The 16,113-nt window shown below is 38.0% G+C and overlaps 2 protein-coding genes and 1 long non-coding RNA gene across 4 annotated transcripts; 2 read left to right on the forward strand and 1 right to left on the reverse strand.

Annotated features, from left to right (window-relative positions):
- The first annotated feature begins 504 nt into the window (after window positions 1–504).
- On the forward strand, window positions 505–4,003 carry LOC119501710. Its single transcript, XM_037792283.1, has 4 exons — window positions 505–1,101; window positions 1,603–1,773; window positions 3,005–3,197; window positions 3,782–4,003. The coding sequence occupies exons 1-4, from the start codon at window positions 952–954 to the stop codon at window positions 3,889–3,891; spliced, it is 624 nt and encodes a 207-aa protein (XP_037648211.1). The 5' UTR covers window positions 505–951; the 3' UTR covers window positions 3,892–4,003.
- Window positions 1,605–5,555, reverse strand: LOC119501712. 2 transcript variants are annotated; one of them, XR_005209887.1, is made up of 3 exons: window positions 5,204–5,555; window positions 2,950–3,102; window positions 1,605–1,738 (listed from the first exon to the last, which is right to left on the reverse strand). It is a non-coding gene; the product is annotated as an uncharacterized LOC119501712 (long non-coding RNA). The 2 variants fall into 2 exon arrangements; XR_005209886.1 differs by lacking the exon at window positions 5,204–5,555 and adding an exon at window positions 4,620–4,752.
- arl6ip1 (ADP-ribosylation factor-like 6 interacting protein 1) lies at window positions 4,637–14,535 on the forward strand. Its single transcript, XM_037792284.1, has 6 exons — window positions 4,637–4,805; window positions 6,345–6,478; window positions 7,178–7,297; window positions 9,733–9,850; window positions 10,355–10,439; window positions 13,493–14,535. The coding sequence occupies exons 1-6, from the start codon at window positions 4,770–4,772 to the stop codon at window positions 13,609–13,611; spliced, it is 612 nt and encodes a 203-aa protein (XP_037648212.1). The 5' UTR covers window positions 4,637–4,769; the 3' UTR covers window positions 13,612–14,535.
- Window positions 14,536–16,113: the final 1,578 nt, after the last annotated feature.

Consider the following 16,113-nt stretch of genomic DNA (forward strand, 5'->3'; position numbering starts at 1 on the left):
AATGCAATATTGGGAGCAATGGTGGAAGAATAGTGCAAAGTATTCAAAAGTAAAAGTACCCTTTTTCAGAATCGCCACTGTCACTGTTATAGAATTATATTATTGGATTATTATTATTATTATTGATGCATTCACATGTAAACTGTACTTTTATCATGTACCCGTCTGTTGTGGAACTCAGTTTAAATGCTTTATACTATTAGATACTTTAATTTATGACAGACAGTGCATCATATTTTATACTCTGATCATATGATCTTTACTATATCTGGTCATTTTCCTCTGGAATATGGTGGAGCAGAACAAAAAAAATGGGAATATTCTGACAGCACAGAATGATGTTCACAATACCAGAATGATTTGTTTGCACATTTATAATGTAATATAATGTTTGTATGGTGGGAATTCAAATGCAGCTTTCTTATTTTCTTGTCACCATGACAGCAAAGTTTCCCCAGAAACAGCCCGACCTATTATCTCAGGTTAGTAACAACACAGCGGAGGATGAAGGTATCGTCATTAACTTTCTCTTCATTCTTTACTCAAAAGGGTTTTCATTTTGGCTTTTGTATGTTGCCCTTGAAGACAGCCACTGATCTCTGTGATTTTTATTGATTTCTACCTGTGAAGCTTTGATTATAAACTAAATTTAATGTCTGCATTTCTCTCAGTATTCAGTAATTGAGTGCAACATATTTGGATAACATGGTGATATAGGATCTCCACCTTAGTGGTTAACTTCAGATATATATTTGTCATAGCTTGTGTTAATAAAACCCATGATAGAAACAGGAACTGAATCTACACGATGAAGCAGATTTTTTAGATTATTAATATATGTACACATTTCTCTCTCTCTGAGATTCAAGCAGGAAGTGTGCACCTGTTTTCTTATCTACTGTAATCCAGATAAGCACAGAAACCCTCTGAAGTTTTGGCCGAGGTGGCCACATGGACGGTCTGATGGACGGTGACCAGAGGTTGGCCCACCATGGTTGGCAGTGTCAAAGTAAAGCAAAGAACTCCAGACTGAGGCATCTGCATCAGAGCACTTTAAACTTGGGTGATGCTGCACCCTGCTACACCACCACCCACAGCCAGGTCAGTCCACTGTTAAAGGGGCTCTATGTACAAATCAGAAATTGCTTGTTAACAGTGACACCTGTGGCTGTTAAGTTAATGACAGTCAGCGCAGAGTTTGTGTTGGAGTCTGAGATGTGGTGGGAGCTGGTCGTTTAGCGTTTAGCGGACACCATTTCTAACAGAACGTTAGCCATGGTTGCACACTGTTAACCCTGAAGCGGAGCTGAAAATAAAGGCACTTACGAGCGCGCATGATGTCACATCCGTTAGATTTTGCCGAAAAAAATGGGCCTGCATTCTTCACATTAAAAATAGTCTGCAGGCTGATAGAGGAAACCCAGAAAGTCGCATAAGGTCTCATTCATTAGGTTAGGTTACAACCTGTTCACACATTGGCAATAACAAATGATTAAAAAACGTTTATACGTGTAAAAACTTACATACAGTACCTTTATTAATTGACAATTGAATACATCATTCAGTGGTCTCGTCATCATTTTGTGTCTTCATGTTCGTCAGAGTTATTCTGGAAGGTCGGCTGACGGATGTCCTCTCATCTTCCATCTGAGAGATCCCAGCTTCCCCTCACAGCATCAGACCCATTTGGATTTCAGTAACAATATCGCACCGCTGCAGAGTCCCCTCCAGTCACACACTAAAGACGTGCACGGGCCCAAACACATCACTCCGGTAAGGTTGCAGCAAAATGCAATCATCACATTCAGGAATATATCACAATATATGTTTTCTGAGCTGACAGGTGCTGGGCTTCACAATAATAATAATAATACATTATTCATATAGCAAATTTCATACATGAAGATGTGATTGTGTATTCTCAAAAGAAAAAACATTTATGAAAAAAGATCAGTAAATGTGAAAATAAATGAGCTCATCAACCAACGATAGTGTGTTGTGAGCAATGGTGGAAGAAGAACTCAATTTCACTTATGTACAGATATGTACCTGTTTGTCGTGGAACTCATTTTAAATGCTTTATACAATAAACTATTGGATATATATATCCAAATATATGGCAATGCATCATGATTTATAATCTGATCATATGATCTTTATGTTAAATCTTAATCTGAGGAATAACTAGTTACTATATCTGGTAATTTTCCTCTGGAATATGGTGAAGCAGAAGTACTAAGTAACAGAAAATGGGAAAATCACATCAGGAATATATCACATCATTCCAGGCATCCCTTTTATGTACTTTTATGGCTTTAGACAGCTTTTGGGGTGCTGAAGTTGGTATATTTTATATGATCCTATTAGAGATCATATCACCTATTTTATTATATGAATATTTCGGATTTTTTTTTACATTTTTTAAATCTGTCTTTTGTTGTTTGTCTGTAACACAATATTATTGGTGCCTGTCTTATCCAAGACACTGTTTAAATTATATTTTTCATTTGATATAATTAAATAAATGTTAGATATTGTCTCTGGTGCTCCATGCTGCAAACAAGATATGCAGAAATGTGCCAGCAAATGCAGGAATAAAGAAGACTGCTAGCTCGTAAACATGGATATAAATAATATAAAACTTTTAGAAAAATCAGCTTTGTAAATGTTTTGTGAGTAAGGAAAAGCATTCGTCACATGTGTTAGACCTCAAGGATACACACAAAGAGTTATGATGAGTAACACTGAATGATTTGTAACTTTTGTTTGTTTACAAGAAAACTCCAAAGTGCACTTTTATGCAATTAAGATCAGCCTCATCAGCCCTGTATCAGTCTTTCTGTAGATAGGATGTTGTGGTCTGAGATGTGGCTTTCTCTTATTTAATTATTTATGGACCTTTAAAAATAGTCTTAATTCATAACAATGAGTTCATTCAGTAAATAACACCTGACTTTTTGTGCCTTGGTCCCTCACACTCTTCTGTGCCTCCGTCTTGCTCCAGAGGACCGACCTGAAGGGGGAACACTGGGCTCTGTATCGCAGTGGCCAGGCTGTCAGAGAGACCACCAACCCACAGGATCCATCTGAGTACTGGACCACCTACAAGACAGAGCACACACTCCCAGTAACTGACGGCTCACCACAGCTGGCTGGAGGCAGACCAACACAGTGGCACCATCACAACATACTGTCAGGTAGTGTCACATCAAAATACTAATTCAATTCAGACTCCTAGTTTGAAATATCAATTTATGTCACATTTTATCAATTAATCAATTGCTTCATTTATTTTTAATATTATTTGTTGCTACATGTAATGACATGTATTTAATTATGAAGTCGTTTATTTATTCATTAATTTATTTTTTATTTTGGCAGGTTCCATCCTCCATACTGCAACACTTCATTTACATATCAGGATAATAGTTATTATCAATATGTACAACAGAGTGTTCCTGATGAATGAGCAGACCTTATGGAAATATTGCATTTCATATTAGTTTGTGATGAAGTACATTGATCTGTAAGCATCTCAACAGTTTATCACGTGATTTTCCTAATGTTGTGATACATATCACCTACTCCTGGTATTTCATGGTGTATGGGGTTTTGTGGGTTTTGATTATAATATAATATAATTAATGGAAATATTCTATTCAAAGTAATAGTGAAATGTTACTGTGTTATACTATAAGGCAGTGGACAGAGTATTGTTTGGACCTGTTTGATCGTATAAAATTATATTTTGTCTGGAAATCAATCATGAACCTGTCTGCAGGTGAACTGAGGCAGACGGGTGGTCCAGGTGAGCCCAGACGGTCCAGACACGAGCTGCTATGGGCAGCGAGGCGCTGGGAGACAGACTGCTGTGCACTCAGACTCTACTGACACACATCGCATCAACTATACACTGCACTGACTTACACTCCATTACATATACTATTTTTGTGTTTGATTTAATTACAGTAAATGTACAATATACAATGCATTTACACACAAAGAGTCAGTGTAAATTTTTCTACAGTCAAAAATAACAAAGAAAGTAAATTTAGAAACATAGTTACCCAGCTACTGTTAATTTAATTTTCAGCATTGCTTTAACATTCAAATGTATTATAACAATTTTCTTTTATGAATATGATATTTCCCACGTAAAACAAACTACTGAATTGCAAATAATATGCCTTTATTTATCATGTTGTGATCAAAATACAACAAAACATGGACATGTTTTGGTTTTATAACAGTGTCAAGAGTTCATGTCAAAGTCTAAAATATCCTAAAGTATATACGCTGAAAGAAATGCTCTTTCAATGTATTTACTTCCATTGATAATTGAAATAGCAGACCAAACATGTGCAGATGTGACCATCAGAAGTCCTACTTCACATGGACTATTATCTCTGTACATTTTTTTTTTACTGTGTTAGCTGATGCATCTTGTTTTTTGCACTATCTCTTTTTTTATTGTACTATCTTTTTTAGCACCTATGGGATTGTCACAATCTAATTTCTTTGTATTTACAATGACAATAAAGGGCTTGAATCTTGAATCTGAACTACATTTCCCAGAATGCCAATCGGCTGATTTCAACGCAGATTTTTGACATAAATACCTCCTCCCAGCGTCCGACCGTTAGTGACGCTGACATCAGTTCCAGGAGGCGTGTGTGCTGCTCTGCGGGGCCGTTTCCCTCTTTAACTCAGACTATAACGACATTCACAGTACAAACATAACCTAACCGACGGTGGTTCAATTAACAGCGATGGCTGAAAGCGACAACAAAAGCGCAAATATGCTAGTGAGTATTAACTATCTGTAAAAGGCTTCTTCTGTCTGCTTAGTAACAGTAACTAACGTTAGCATTAACGGCTAATCTGCTGCTGTTCACGCAGCCGTGGATGGACCTTTTTATCTGTAATATTTGTTCAGTAATCGTGAACTTTGCACCCTCAAGAAGCGACGGGACCTAACTATTTAGTTAATAGCTTATCTGAACCGATAAAGTAGCATTACCGCCGTTAGGTTATGACGGTTACCGCGGCTAGTGACAGCTAGCTAACTGGCTAGCCTGTTAGCTCCTCTGATAGCTAGCTGGCTAGTTTAATACGCCTCGTTAGCTCCAGAAGAGACCTCTCTCTCTGTAATGCTGCTACTGGGCGCTAACGCTCATTTAAAAAGCCTGAATCGAGTTGTGACCTTTCCTCTCGGTGTGTCTTGATGCAATGTGTGGTTACTGCTGGTCATTTCCCCTTTCTTGCATGGAGGCACATACTGCACAGTCATATCAGTAGTAGGAAATACCGTTATCATTGCCTTGAAGGCACCCACACCCTCGACCTGGGGCTTAGATGCATTATTTAAATTCAGAAGACAACTAAAAACAATACAAATCACACACAGATCGAAATATATATATATATATATAGCAGATTGTCAAGGTTGAGAATTTAATTAAATGGAGAATTTACATCAGGTTTTGTATTGCAGAAGTGTTTTGGGGCTTAAATAAATTATTTAAATTCATCTAAAACCGAAAAAAAATCCAGCACAGATCTAAATATAGAGCAGTAAACTATTGTCATGGTTGAGGATTTACATCATGTTTTGTATTGCAGAAGTGTTTTGGGGCTTAAATAAATTATTTAAATTCATCTAAAACCGAAAAAAAATCCAGCACAGATCTAAATATAGAGCAGTAAACTATTGTCAAGGTTGAGGATTTACATCATGTTTTGTATTGCAGATGTGTTTTGGGGCTTAAGTAAATTATTTAAATTCATCTAAAACCGAAAAAAATCCAGCACAGATCGAAATATATATATATATATATATATATATATATATATAGCAGTAAACTATTGTCAAGGTTGAGAATTTACATCATGTTTTGTATTGCAGATAAGTTTGCAACAAGGCACACACACCCTCGACTTGGGGCTTAAATAAATTATTTCAATTCATCTAAAACCGAAAAAAATCCAGCACAGATCGAAATATAGCAGTAAACTATTGTCACGGTTGATAATTTAATTAAATTGAGAATTTACATCATGTTTTGTATTGCAGATATGTTTGCAACAAGGTACACACACATTACATTTAAGGGGTTTAAGATGAATACACATATCCAGTATAATAAGTAGAATGGATGTTGCAGAGGGATAATTTTACATCCAGGCTCAAGTGGCATGGCCTAGGAGAAACTCCTGTCCTTGACTTCTGCAGATATATCTGAAATCGTGCTGATATTATGGACATTTTTTTTTATCAAATTTCAAGAACAGACTCATCAGTAATGTGATTGTTAGTTTAATAATGTGTATAATTTTGTGTTCAGGCTCAGGAAACGGCCCAGCTGGAGGAGCAGCTGCAGGGCTGGGGTGAAGTGATCCTGGCCGGAGATCGCGTCGTGCGCTGGGAGAAGCCTTGGTTCCCTGGAGCCCTAATGGCTGCCACCACTGTGCTCTTCATGTGAGTCCATTTTACTGTGTGCTGCGTCACAGGGTTACACACAGCTGGGTACATAGTTGGCATTGCACACATTTCCTTCTGAGCACATCTGTAACAAGGTGTATCTACACTAACTTATCTCCTCTGGTTTAGAATCTAATTCACAGGTGGATGAGTGTCCTAAAACACACAGGTTCAAAGGTTATATTAAGGTTTTCCACATTTTTGAACCAGAAAAGCCTGAAGAAGGAAACAATGTAGATTATACCAGATTAGATTTTATTAAATAAGATTAGGTTGTAGCATTATTTTGTTTGTCAGAGTAAGTCTTGAATAACATTGTAGCTGAAGAATCCAGACTAGAAGACTAAGAGACTGTTTTCTGTTAGGTTACTGAAAGCCTTTTTGCTAACAAGGTGCATTCCTTATTTATGTTACCAAAATGCACACACCCTCCTTCTCAATCTGTGGTTCACAGTTTGTCTTAGTACAGGGCCTTTTGCATTCTCTTTGCAGATGGTTTTTAACAGTACAGCTCCAGCACACATGTGCAGGAATCACAACAAGCAGCTATTTTAAACCTTATTATAAGATAAGGAGAAGGGAATGTGAACAACAGACTTCTTAATTCTTGCATGGATGATAGAAAAAAGCTCCACTGTGAGCACATGAAACTGGTTCTTAACCATGACAAACTACTTTGTCTTCCTCCTTCTCCAGGCTGATTTACTACCTGGACCCATCAGTGCTGACTGGGCTCTCCTGCGCTGTCATGCTGCTCTGCTTAGCAGACTACCTGGTGCCCACCCTCGCACCCAGAGTCTTCGGCGCCAATAAGTGGTGAGAGCATGAGGATGACATTCACATTGGTGGGAAAAAATATAATGGGTTTTCCATCAGATGCTAAAATCGTGTTTATTTCCTACCTATCAATATGTTTTGTGTAAGGGTTTCTGCTAGTTATGTTATTTTAAAATGGAATTTTCCATATTGCACTTGGATATCATGAACTCTTCCTACACCTGACTGGACAGATGCGCAACTCGCTGGGATTACATTGTTCTTTATGTCTAATTTTAAAAATGGAAAATCTTGGCAGCAGTTCTCTAAGATGTCAGCCCAAATCGTCCGCTGAATAAATCTGAAGAGTAAAATGGGCCATAAATCCTGCATGTGCTATAGGCACATCGTCATCTGAATAACTTGTGTATTCTAGCAGCTGCATCAAATTCTACCTGCATTAATTTGAAAGCGGACTGGAAATCAACAAGAACAAACTACAAAGAGCATGAATAGGAAAACGTTATCTAGTTCTATGTCAGACTGCAAATGCTGTAAAGGAAGCTGGGGCTGGAACTCAGGGAGTTGTTTGCTTGTTGGTAGCCGGGGCCCAAGGTCAATAGTGGTGGTATTAAATTTAAACCAAATCATCAGTTGGAGATTTGCTCGGTTCTTTGGCTGATCTGAGCCATTTCACTTTGAGGGGGAAAGGGGAGTAATCTCTTTTTGCCGTACCTAATATGACAGTCTGAATATTGTAACCTGAAACCAGCCCTATAAGGTGTCCAACCATTTCATGGAGCTTTGACATTATACCGTGCATACCGAACGGTCCCTTGACTCAGTTGTGTGGATTCGATGGTGAGAACCAGACACCCAGGACAGGATAGAGTAACAGCCTGCAGTTGGCACCGTGTGTTGGACGTCCGTCCTCCACCGGACGCCTTCAGCCTCCCAATTTATAACACTGCATCAGCATGACCTGGACCCCTTTGCCCTGCTGCACATTCTACAGGCTGAGGCTGCAGACATGATGAGTCAGATTAGCAATGAGTGAGATAAATGGTTAAGTGAAGAGTTTTCAGGGTGTTTTACATGCTACACTTTGCATTCAGAGTAGGTTCAAAGCACCAGCCTTTTGTCAGGGCTTAGTTATGGAGGAAGTTAACTTGGGGCATGGGTATTAATAACTCACATGCCTGAGTTTAAAAGACAGCTTTGCATTTTAGATATAGGCTAAGAAAAATCTGTGAGTCTGATCAGGATTCTTTGAGAACATGCTGTGTAGCTCTGGCTGCCGCTTAGCCTACAGCTTCACATGGCAGCACAGTCAGCCAGATAGCAGGCGTGTGTCTGTGAGGACCGGTTAAACGGGGCTATCGAAGTCTGGTCACGGTCCCAGCTTGGCTCCCTGACAACATGGACGAAAATAGGGGACGATGGCTAAGCAGAAAATGGAAGGCCTCTTTTCCCAGCTGCCCTCCTTCAGTCAAGCCCTTCTCTCGCTCTTGCTAGTGTTGTATTCCTACAAACTTACATCACTATAACATACAAGCATGTTTTCTTTCGGGCCCTTTGTATCTGACGAGTAGTTCAGTCAGGTCTTTGTTTTTAGTGAAAAAAAATTGACATCTCCAAATAGCTTGTTTTGTCCTATCAAAGGGCCAAACCTTCAAAATAAGCTTTCAATATCCTAAAAGACTAAGAAAGCCAACGAATGTTCACATTTGAGGAGTCGGAACCAGAGCTTTTGCTTACAAAAATCTTTAAAAGTAGAGCTGCAAGGATTAATTGATTGTCAACTATTAAATTAATCAGCAACTATTTTGATAATCGATTGAGTCATTTTTTTTAAAGAAAAAAAGTCAAAAAATCATCTGATCTTAAATATGAATATTTTCTGGTATCTTTACTCCTCTGACAGTAAACTGAATATCTTTTAAATTGTGGACAAAACAAGGCATTTGAGGATGTCATCTTGGGCTTTGGAAAACACTGATCGACATTTTTCACCATTTTCTATCATTTTATTGGCCAAACAGCTAATCGATTAATCGAGAAAATAATCAACAATGAAAATAATCATTAGTTGCAGACCTACTTTAAATAGAAATTGATCAAAATAGTTGCAGATTTAATTTTCTGATCTCTAAGGGAGATTACACATGGTAAACAATTTGATTACCCCTAGGATTTTTTTATTTTTTATTTGATTGATCATGTTATGAAAAAGCTCCTGCAGCAACACTAACTCTACAGTCCTCACGAATGAGGGAACTTAAAGTTGTTGCAAATATGCAATACATCACGATCAAAGAGCTATTAACAAGTGAGGATCGCTGTCTTGATGTGACAAACCACACACGGCTTCCTCTTGATGACCAGATTATGAGGTGTTGTTGGTGACTATTTATCTGCTTTAACTGAACAAAAACTCTGCCAGGATACCGTCAGTTTTGTGTTTTTGATCCCATCCTCGTCCTCCTCCTGCACAGGACCACAGAGCAGCAGCAGCGTTTCCACGAGATCTGCGGTAACCTGGTGAAGACCCAGCGTCGGATGGTGGGCTGGTGGAAGCGTCTCTGCGCCCTCAAGGAGGAGAAGCCCAAAATGGTAAATGACAATATAAAAGTGTTATGTGACTCTCTCCCACCCACACAGCTTGATCTGTCACTAAAAGTTGTCCATTACATACTGCAGACATCAGAGAGCTGAGAGCTGTCTGCAGTGCTGCATGAACTGCAGTAAATGGAGTTTTCCTATCGGTTTGTTACAATGGTGAGCTTTCTCTGTGCTCCAGATAAAAATATCCTCAGCTGATTTGGCTTTGCTGCTCCACTTAGCAGACCTCAAACTGGGTTACAGGCTGTGATAACCGGGTTTTTCACAGCATGCTTTAACACCGTTAGACGCCCTGTTAAATCACATTCTTTAATTCAATGAACGCTTTGTTGGTCTCTTCAAAATGACACCATATATTCTGCTGATAAAAATTAAGTTATGTTGCAGTACATGTGAGGGATGATTCTGCTCTGTGTACAGTCAGGATGCAGTTTGTGTGTTTAGTAGCTGAACCGCTGTGGGTTGAATGTAATGTGACCTTCCTGCTCTCCACAGTACTTTGCCTCCGTGATCAGCAGCTTGCTGGCAGTGGCCTGGATCGGACAGCAGGTGCACAACCTGTTCCTCACCTACCTGATTGGTGAGTATATTACAACATGCAGTAATTGCAACTACATTTATTAAAATCCTCCTCGGTCGGTCGACTCCTTTTCTGGATTGGCATTATTACAAATATGTTTGAATGGAATGACAATGATCTTATTTCATACAGCCCATCTAAAAGCAGATGTATTTGACAGTTGAGGAGCTTGAAATGTTGATGCAGTGTAGCGTTAGATGTGCGAGGCCTGACCTTTGACCTAAATATATTCCAACTAGGGCTGTTAATCGATTAAAATATTTAATAGCGATTAATCACATTGTCTATAGTTCATTGTGATTAATTGCATTAATCACAATGAACTATAGACAATGTGATTAATTAATTAATCACATTTTGTATCTGTTCAAAATGTACCTTAAAAGGGAGATTTGTGAAGTATTTAGTACTTTTATCAACATGGGAGTGAACAAATATGCTTACTTTATGCAAATGTGTATATATTTATTACTGGAAATCAATTACCAACACAAAACAATGACAAATATTGTCCAGAAACCCTCACAGGTACTGCATTTAGCATTAGAAAATATGCTCAAATCACAACATGGCAAACTCAAGCCCAACAGGCAACAACAGTTGTCAGTGTGCTGACTTGACTATGACTTGTCCGAAACTGCATGTGATTATCATAAAGTGGGCATCTATGTAAAGGGGAAACTTGTGGGTACCCATAGAACCCATTTTCATTCACATATCTTGAGGTCAGAGGTCAAGAAACCCCTTTGAAAATTGCCAGAACTTGGCTTAAGTTTGGAGCGTTATTTAGCCTCCTTTGAGACAAGCGAAGTATGACATGGTTACCAATGGATTCTTTAGGTTTTGTAGTTTCACATGATACCAGTATCTTCACTCTAGCTTTAAAACTGAGACAGCTACAACCTCGGAAAGATTGATTGCATTAACGCCAGTTTTTCTTCGTCAAAGTGTAGTGCAAGTTTGGAGAGATAATTAACCTCCTTCATGACAAGCTAGTATGACATGGTTGGTACCAATGGATTCCTTGGGTTTTCCAGTTTAGTAGTACCAGTATCTTCACTCTATCATTTAAACTGAGCCCGATATACCTCCCAAAAAAATCAATTGCGTTAAAGACTTTAATGGCATTAACACAAACTTTGACAGGCCTACCTAATTCCAACATATGTAGTGAACATTTGAGGCATCAGGTGCTAAGTTTCATTCACAAAAAGGTAAATAAAAAATTGTATGGATTTTTTTTAGCTGCATTGACTGAATGTGTACATTTACTCTTTAAATGTGGCTGCTGTGATGCACTACAGATCTGAAACAGGAAGTCATAGTAGGTGTTGTCTTCGTCAGCTGCTAGTCATCAGATGTTCTGCTTGTGAAGGGATTTTAAATGCATTTAAAGCCTTCAGTGGCAGCTGTTTTGCTTGTATGTTGTAACTCTGGGGTTGAAAATCTGCAGTACCCCTGCGGTGCAAAGCCCCCCTCCACCCCATCACATGAGCCCTGCCCATAACTACCAGGCTTCCTGGTAATGTGACTCACAAGTGCAGCAGTAATGTAGATCAATATCTGGTTATTTATCCCTTCAGTCTTTACTGCAAATTGAGACCAAACTGGGAGGAAAAGTGCAGTGAAACTTGAAATATCGGTCCCTCGGGTAAAACACTCCAATCAGCCTTATAGCTGCACAGCGGTGCCTCGGGTAAAGTGACAGTTGGTGAATCAGCAGCTCTGCCGGCTGTGCGGGAGCCAACCATCACTTACATATGCCGAGACATGTCAAGGTTTCATCTGACAGGAAAACCGTGAAATGACTTCATAGGTCGCATGACTCTGAAACAACAAAGAATTCTTTATTTTAATCTCAGATCAAGTTGCCCTTGAGGCTCACAAGCTGCATTCATGTTTCTAGGACTTAATCACACAATCTTATAATACCCTTTGTATTTTTATAATGCTGTCTGAACACATCAAGCCGCCCTCGTTCGAAAAAACAAGAACTCACAAGTTTCTTTTTAAAGGCAGCAATTTGGGACTCCCACAAGTCCGAGCATCTCTGGAGCTACTAAAAATACAAATGTCTGTGTGGAATGCACATCTGTAAACATTTTAGTTTTGGTGTGCTGAGCTTTTGGTATAAGGTATTTGTTGAGATTATACTCATTTAAACCAGACTGTCAATTTATTTTGAATGTATAATAGGGATGGGCATTTCAAGCAAAAATCGATTTGATAATCATTGGGAAGTATTCGATCTTTCTTAAAAGATCAAGGTTGTGAACTACATCAGTATAGTGTATTATATATGATCCCTGTGTCACTGCCTACTACCTGCTCTGCGATATAATGTTTTACTAAGTGTTTGAATTTACTATTTTACTTTATATTTTTTTTAATTGTAGCTTTAAAATTGACATAAAAACGGTCAAGACAATTTTTTTTTTCCAGATGACTTTAGAAGTCTGGATTAAATGCTCATTAGGACTATCTGCACGATGTGTTAAAGATGTTATATTTACCATTAGGGTTGGGCAAAATGATATATATATCATCAAAACAATATAAAAATGTTTATTGGATATATTTTTATTATATCGTTTCTATCGTGGTATAGGATAGGCCTATGTTTCTTTCTTTTTTCTTTATAATTTCACTTAAAACTGTTCTAAAGTTCTTAAAAATAGAAAATACTCAGTACTTTTAATTTGTCATGTATTTAATTTAAGGAGTATACAAAATAGGCTTTACTAATGTGGTTATTCCATATACACTTATTTATTGACTTACCAGAAAACATGCCATATCATGATATATATATATATCGTTATCAAGAAATGAAATTACCTGTATTGTGATAGAAGATTTTGGTCATATCACACAGCCCTATTAACCATCTATCAAACTAACCCTGTCAATACAATAATGTGTATTCTTGAGCATTTTGGTTTTAAATGCATATTTTTTTATATCAGTGGCCACGTGGTCAGGCCACATGATTAAAAGTTCAACTTGTTGCTCCCCTAAGCTGCTGACACCTTCATGTTTTTCTTCCTCTGCAGTGAGCTTCCTGCTGCTGCTGCCGGGCCTGAACCAGCACGGCGTCATCACTAAGTACGCATCCATGGCCAAGAGGGAGATCAACAAACTGCTCAAACAGAAGGAGAAGAAGAACGAGTAGATGGAAGTGTGGAAGGGAATCCCTTAAAAGAAGAACCACGACACAAAATGGAAGGTGGAAGGAAGTTGTTTTGAATAAAAGCAAGTGGAGAGCAAAAAAGAGCCTCCTGCTTCCTCGGTCTCTGCTGCAGAGCAAGACACACTTTTTTTTTTTTTTTTTTTCCACACATTGGATAAGTTTCATTTCTCTCTCTCTCCCACCCTTTGATATTTAAACCTCATCGCCCACTTATTTTCTTTTGAGTTTGTCTGCCATGCATGCAGCCACTACATGAAGGTTATCTGATATTGTCACATGTTCATAAACAGCACTGAAATACTCAACAACACACACACACACGTACACACAGCTGAAACCTCCATTCTGTTTCTTAGTAAAGTGTGCTTCATTTTAAGATGTCGGTAATGCTTTTAAGCCATTCCCTCTACTTAGACAAAGTGACTACTGAGCAGTTTTGTAGCATTACTGCATCATTTTAACCCTCATAGATTCCTCACATTATTATTATTTTTTTTCAAGACAGTTTTTGTCTCATAAGGACAGGTCATGTAAATTTTACCTCCTTTTGCTTATTCTGCTTTGGTTGTATTTAAAAAATAACGCTGAAACAAAACTGGATCTAAAGCTGAGCTCATCAGGAGTAAAACTGTTTCTAGATACTGCTGTACCGCTGCTAGCTGGACTCTGGTCTATTAGCTCTTCTATCAAACCCCACAGTGTTACTGGTGTGGGCTGTCTCTGTGTAAATAGGCCTACATGTATATCTCTGTCCCTGTCCCTGTCAGTCCTGCTCTTTTCTGTTCTTGTTATTTATGTGTTCTTTCCTCCATCTCATCATTTCTGGTTCGTTTACCGTCTTTCAACTCATTTCATTATTTGTCTTTGAGTTCTTTACGAAAATGAATAAAGTTTGATTTAAATGAATTTTCACGGTCCTATTGTAGGTTTGTGTGTCTTGGTTTGATTTCGATGACTGCAGTTGTAATGGCAGATTTTATTGGCGTTAATTCAGAGGTTGGTCATTAATATTGAAACTGTTCATCCCCTGAAGAGTAGGAATGTGCTCAGTGAATTTCACGATAATCAGCCCATTAGATTGAATGTGTTTAGTGTGGAAATCTTGACCTGGCCATCACCCTTATAGCTGATATAATCACTTCTTTTGGATGGATCAAGTTGGATCAATGTGTGGACTGAAACTGGCAGAAAATAGAGGAAACTTACTTATTCAATTTCGTATCAAAGGTCATTTTGGGTAAACAGGAGATAGACTTTATATTAATTCCTTTTTTTGTCTGATGAGGATTTTAGATTAACCCAAATAGATTTTTTTAGATTAAGATTGTATAAGCCATATATCTCTAAAACCACTGACTCATCACTTTCTGATTTTTTTTTTTTTTTTTTTTTTTTTTTTTTATCAATCTATAAAACACACCAATCCAAAGGTTAACATGTTAAATAGGAGAACACTCATTTCCAACATCCCAAGATGCTAAAAGACTTAAAACCATGTGACATCGGTGCAAACTAAAATAATACAACAAAAACATTGATAGCCCAAGTATAACTTCATTTAAGACCTGTCACTTTACTTACAGACTGGTTGACTTTGTTCCTCAATGTGTTATAGCACAAGACTATACAACCACTTCGACCACGTTGCTTTGGTCCAATCATTCTCTGGTTGCTTTTCTTTTCCTCTCTCAGGCTGGTCTTTAAATGTATTTCTAATTTCTGCTCCGTATCTTCCCAGGTTGTTTCCCTCCAGGGCTGTTCCCGGCTGTTCACAGCAAATTCTTAGAGGAAGATTTCTGGTAACATGCCAGACTGAACATTCACTGTAATCTGCTGCAAATCTGACACACACCCTGCAGTTAAAATGTAATTTAAATGATTATCACAGATATTCACTAAGTTGTATTACTGAGAGGAAATCAGATCATCTATTGAAGTGAGACAATCAAGGACTTTTACTAATGAGCCAGTTTTAACTCCATTACAATGTTCATCCTTTTAGTAAAACACCATTGAACCAGACGGGGGTCATGGAAGGGTCATATACGTATGGGTTATTCTTTTTTCTGACAAAGTTTGCATATCTGTGCAGCTATATAAACTACAATGGGATGCCAAAACAAAAAATAACTTGTTTGGTTAAATAAATCCAGTTTGATTTCAGATTCAGATTTTTTACGTTGACTCAAGACCGTGCTATGTATGGAGTACAAACTTCTCACTTTACCTTTATATACTTTATACTGTTTTACAAACTGTCACACCTCTGTGTGTCACAGAATTTACATATGATGTTTGGTTTATCTGATTGTAATGACATAAATGGACAGTTTAAATAGTCATTTTGCTATTTGTGTCTGTACCATTTGTTCACTCTGAGCGGTTGAACAGTCAGTATTGATCCTTCCTTTATATTTCTCAGGAAGATTGAACTGCAGTTCTCTGCTATGCCACAGAGGGGCAGTCTTTATCAACATTAGGTGA

Source organism: Sebastes umbrosus, chromosome 14 (assembly GCF_015220745.1).
Source record: "Sebastes umbrosus isolate fSebUmb1 chromosome 14, fSebUmb1.pri, whole genome shotgun sequence".
NCBI lineage: Eukaryota > Metazoa > Chordata > Actinopteri > Perciformes > Sebastidae > Sebastes > Sebastes umbrosus.